This window comes from Octopus bimaculoides, chromosome 16 (genome assembly GCF_046866305.1).
Source record: "Octopus bimaculoides isolate indiv1 chromosome 16, ASM4686630v1, whole genome shotgun sequence".
In the NCBI taxonomy this organism is placed as follows: Eukaryota; Metazoa; Mollusca; class Cephalopoda; order Octopoda; family Octopodidae; genus Octopus; species Octopus bimaculoides.
Window position 1 is genome coordinate 21,047,912 of NC_142943.1, and position 6,000 is coordinate 21,053,911.

Here is a 6,000-nt window from a genome sequence, read left to right on the forward strand (position 1 = left end):
CAAACATACACACACATACACATACAACGGGCTTCTTCCAGTTTCTGTCAACCAAATTCACTCACAATGCTTTGGTCGGCCTTGGTTATAGTAAAAAAACACTTGCCTAAAATGCCACGCAGTGGGACTGAACCTGGAACTATGCGGCTTGGAAGCAAGTTTCTTACTACACACCCACGCCTGCACCTATGTTACAAGTGTTTCTTTTGGTTTAGCTTATATTAAGACGTGGTTAAAAAGGAGCGTTTGTCTTGTGAAAAATTCCTGTCCATTAAACCAAAATTATTCTATACTTCTTACACAGTCACAAAGCTTCAAATTCGGCAGAGTTGATTGCACTGATTCCAGTACTTGACTGGTATACTGTTTTATCAACTCTAAAACGATTATAAACAATGTTGGTCACGGAGAGGTTTGAACTCAGAATGTAAAAGACCATAACTAAACATCATAAGAAATTTTGACCAACGCTTTGATGTTCTCATTCCATTGCCAAAGATTCTTATTCATCGAGTATACCCAAAACCTACATTTTTACTGGAAATTCTGGGAGTTGTCTCATATGCCACGCCGCCTTATGAACTGATATATGTTATATATGTATACATAACTTAAATATTACAAATATTTTACATTTTGATCGAACTGATGCGTTTTCTTAATGAAAATTTATAATTTACTCCTGACAGTTAAGAGAAATAAAATATCGCTTCTGCACTAGTATCTTGAATTCTAAGAATCGGTCAGAAATTTTCCAGTGTATATGTTGTCACATAAAGCATCGATTATGCTTTAAATTATTTACTGTTGAATTTGAAGTAGATAAAGATATAAATCACACCTCGTAAATATTGGATTAAAATCCCTTTCAGATAAAAAAAAAAAAAGATCGAAAGATACCCGTATTACTCGAACCTACAACTTTTGCAAGCATAACAGGCGTTCTACCATCGGAAGAAAATAATTGTTCAGCTTTTTCAGTCCATTGCAGAAGCTTTGTTCATTGTACGATTTTTTGTGTCATAATAATTTAGAAATTTTGATAAAACGTGAAATAATTAGTGCTTAACTGTAGATACTGAAGTAGAGAATAAAAGCTAATAACTGTTTGGTTCGTGAAGTAGATGGGGAGTAGTCGAAGGTCATGGAAGTACCTGAGTTGACCTGACGAAAGAAAAAATCAAAGCTAGTGATGTCAGTGTAAGTCATTTCAATAAACTTATTTCAATTCAGTTTTCATGGATAAAAACCAAGACAGGAAACATTTATAAATTTCATAAATGTTTTGGAATACAACGTTGTATTACTGAAGCTATAGGATACGGTTTCAAATTCTGGGAAGTACAAAATTCATCATGGATTACCAAACTGGACAACTAATTCTGTTTTCAGAAACAACAGTAAAGAATCCACGAGGATAATCAGCCTGCTAAAAATAGCAACTAGATTTTCCTCAGATCACACCCTTTTTATGAACTCATTCAACGACGTGCTTTTAGGCAAAAAGATGGAATGGTCACAGTTAGAATGTCTTTGATCATAGATTTGTCTGATTTATAAAGCAACTATTAATTCCGTTTACCTTTTTCAATAAATGTTCCCAACTCCTAGAATTAAGGTCTTCATAAATGTATTCATAAATGTAATACTCACATGTTGGAAAGATTTGTATTTTAAAAAGAATTTTAAATCTTTTCTTCGTTTAATATATGCTCAGTCGAAAGCTAGTTGTATGTTGTGACAGGAAAGTACTTCAAATTAATGTTTCCCTTTACTTACAGTTGCTTCTGTTTTACATCTGCTGGACACTTGGTTGAGGACCTTTTCATCAACAAGACTGATTCGGTAGGCATGGATTGCAGTAAGTAGATTTCAAGACAATTATCTGGTATATACAGAAATAAAGCCCCTATCTTCTCCGACAAAAATGAGAGATAATTGTCAAACTCTCCACACCATGGAAATTAATGATGAAATTTGCTGTAAAGAAACTAAATATAACTGATATGCCTAAATTACATTTTTAATCTATCAAGCATGAATGTTGGTGATTAAAATTATTGACTGTATCTTGTTTTGTTTTTTGTTTTGTTTTTTTTTAAGATTGTGCTGTGGAAAAAACAGAAAGCAAATTGAGAGGAGAAAACTCAAAACCTTATCGGTGTCTTCCAAACGGCAATTATGACAAAGTTCAATGTCAGGCTGACTCTTGTTACTGCGTAAACCCTAAGGGAATTCAGGAAGGAGATTCAGTACCTGTTGCACGCATCCATACACTTCCATGTTATGGTAAGTAGAATAATTTATTTACTGAAGTCTAAACTTCAGAGGTAATATGGTTATGTGAATGAGTCTACAGATGACAGATAACAGGACTTCTACAAGTATTTCAATGAATTTCTAGCCAGGTATTTCTCTGTATTTCATTTAAACTTAACGGAGATGCATTTGCTTGGCAAGTAACTTGATCTGAGATAAAACCTTAAAACTGAAAATGCAACATCATGAGAAATATCATAATAGTCATTTAAAACATGGCTACAGCATGACCGAGTGATTATGAACTTTACTTCACAATCATATGATCTCAGGTTCGATCCCACTGCATGGAGTCTCAAGCAAGTTACTTTTACTTCAGCCTCGGGTCGACCCAAGCCTTTGTGAATGAAATTGGATCGATGAAACTGTGTTAGGGAAATTAGGCATACAGTCATAGAAAGGATGCCAACGCTGACATTGGAGTATGGTGAAGTTCAAACTCATCAGATCCTGTCATTATATATATATATATATATATATATATATATATATATATGTATATGTATATGTATATGTATGTATGTATATGTATGTATGTATATGTATGTATATATATGTATGTATATATATATATTTATATATGTGTATGTATATATGTGTATGTATATATATGTATATATATGTATATATGTGTATGTATATATGTATATATATATGTATATATATATATGTATATATATATATGTATATATATATATGTATATATATATATGTATATATATATATATATATGTATATATATATATATATATATATATATATATATATATATATATATATATATATATATATATATATATATATATATGTATATATATATATATATATATATATATATATATGTATATATATATATATATATATATATATATGTATATATATATATATATATATATATATATATATATATATATATGTATATATATATATATATATATATATATGTATATATATATATATATATATATGTATATATATATATATATATATATATATGTATATATATATATATATATATATGTATATATATATATATATATGTATATATATATATATATATATATATATATATATATATATATATATATATATATATATATATATATATATATATATATATGTATATATATATATATATATATATATATATATGTATATATATATATATATATATATATATATATATATATATATATATATATATATATATATATATATATATATGTATATATATATATATATATATATATATATATGTATATATATATATATATATATATATATATATATATATATATATATATATATATATAAGCTATCTGAAAGGCATCTGTCAAAGGATCGGTCGCTTTCTGACAGGTTTATGTTCGAACCTGTGGCAGTGGAGACCTCCGGCGTTCTCACTCCCGGACCGTATCCCTGCTAATTGCAATCGGGGCGGAGATGGCTGTCGACAAGTGCGAGCCCCATGAGTCAAAGCGACTGTTCCAGCGCATCTTCCGAGGCAGCGCCTTTTTCATTTTGTCTGTTGAGACCATGAGGCAGTCTGAATTACAAGAAATTTAGACAATGTAAGAATTTCGTAGCTTAATTCTGTTTTATTTTAATCTACTCCTACTGTATTTATTTAGATCCTTTATAGAGTTATCAGTAAAATATATACAATATAAGTTGTTTCTTTAATAAGTCGTCTCTAAAATAAGTTAGCTAGAATATAAGCTATCTGTATTATAAGTTCGCAGTTTATCTGAGATGTAGGACAGAGTCCAAAAGAAAAAGAAATAACCCAATAACATAAACAACGAACAATTCCATTGAAATATAGTATTTAGAGATGATATCTCACAGCTGTCGGAGAACGTAGTGGAAATATTTCATTTCCCTGTCATCTTCTACAACACTTACTATTGTGACAGCTGTAATGGTAATAACAGCAAAAGCAACTATTTATAATGCAGAGGGACAGCAACTGTTGAACACTGAATATGTCTACTTTGCTCACCTCTTCTGTGGCTACCGAAAAAATTTACTTGTATACAACGCAATGTGGAGAAACTCCACGCAGAAAGGGCATCCCTGTTTTTTATAATGACAGAGTGTAATTTGAGGGAGATTTGGCTTTTACTTCCAGCTGGTTCTTAATATAGGTTCACTCATTGGCTTGCATGCCTAAGAGTCTCTTGGTACTCACAGGGGAGATGGGTACAGTGGAGTTATTCAGAACACAAGAATTACTGATTGTCTGCACATACCATTGGTTCATGTAACGTTTGTGGCTACTGCCGCTACTGCTCCTGCCATGCCAATAAGGAATATTTCAAGAATGTTGGCCCCCTATCTATAACTATATCTCCACTGGCTCTCTTTCAGCCATAGAATTATTGCACCCTTGCCTCTTTCACTTGACCTTGTCTTGTATTTCTGATTGTAAACTTCTATCTATCAAATAAACTCGCACCTTCTTTTGCATGGTAAATAAACACTCACGTTGTGCTATATTTCTGATCATTTGTGATTTCGTTCTAAATTGCAATAGATCTAACTTTCTCTTTTATTGCAGATACACACTCTCCTTGTCCTATATTGTAAATAAATTCTGATCTTGTCCTAAATTTTAAATAAACTTTAGTCTTTCCTATATTTCAGATGAACTATGAGTTTATTCTAATCCAATGTTTTATATTTTCAGACAACAGATCGTAGCTGTCTCAATGGATAGTGAAAGTCTCAGAAGTCAGAAGTTATTCATTGAAATAAAGACATAGATCCATTTCAATTCGTTGTTTCATGTTAATTAGATTTCTGCTAATCAATAAAGATCTCTCAGACATTCTAATCTAAAAGAGAAAATTAAGGTGAAATTCCAAATTTAATACTGTACAGTATTTAGTTTACAGTATTTAAGTTTCAAATCAGAATGAGGTCAAGCTTATTTCCAAAGATTATCTACTGAAATCCAGTAATATACTGAGGTCAAGTGAACCAGATTGCGTGCCATAGAAAGGAGATGTTTTGATATCCTGCTGAATCACTTCACATTTACCTGTCATATCTATGATTTCCAATCGAAACGCCCCTGCTCCCGTGTTATAATTAAAGATGCAATCAAAGAGATGGAAATTATTTCTTCTGAAAGAGGTCTTTTTCATTTTTTAAAGAAAAACTATGAAATATAATTGATAAAAGTTAAAGTACAAGCATAAATTCAATTTAGTTTTTTACCCACGCAAATGTAAACAATGCGTGTGTGTGTGTGTCTGCGCGCGTGCGCATACATGTTCTTGTACATAGTGCTAGGGAATCCCAAACCTTTGAGGTAAGAAGTATCCCTACCTTTGTTGTTGTTGTTGGCACTCCGTCGCTTACGACGTCGCGGGTTCCAGTTGGTCCAATCAACGGAACAGCCTGCTCGTGATATTAACGTGCAAGTGGCTGAGCACTCCACAGACACGTGTACCCTTAACGTAGTTCTCGGGGATATTCAGCGTGACACAGGGTGACAAGGACAAGGCTGACCCTTTGAAATACAGGCACAACAGAAACAGGAAGAAAGAGTGAGAGAAAGTTGTGGTGGAAGAGTACAGCAGGGTTCGCCACCATCCCCGGCCGGAGCCTCGTGGAGCTTTAGGTGTTTTTGCTCAATAAGCACTCACAACGCCCGGTCTGGGAATCAAAACCGCG

The 6,000-nt window shown here is 31.9% G+C and overlaps 1 protein-coding gene across 7 annotated transcripts in view; it reads left to right on the forward strand.

Annotated features, from left to right (window-relative positions):
* The window catches only part of LOC106870714 (thyroglobulin), a 33,203-nt gene extending 28,108 nt beyond the window's left edge, over positions 1-5,095 (forward strand). For all 7 annotated transcript variants that reach the window (XM_052973861.2, XM_014916881.2, XM_052973858.2 and 4 more), the window contains 3 exons: positions 1,782-1,861; positions 2,104-2,289; positions 5,009-5,095. In XM_052973861.2, the coding sequence (XP_052829821.1) occupies positions 1,782-1,861; positions 2,104-2,289; positions 5,009-5,022 (280 nt within the window). In that variant the 3' untranslated portion in view covers positions 5,023-5,095. The remainder of the gene's footprint in view (positions 1-1,781; positions 1,862-2,103; positions 2,290-5,008) is intronic.
* The last annotated feature ends 905 nt before the right edge of the window (positions 5,096-6,000 follow it).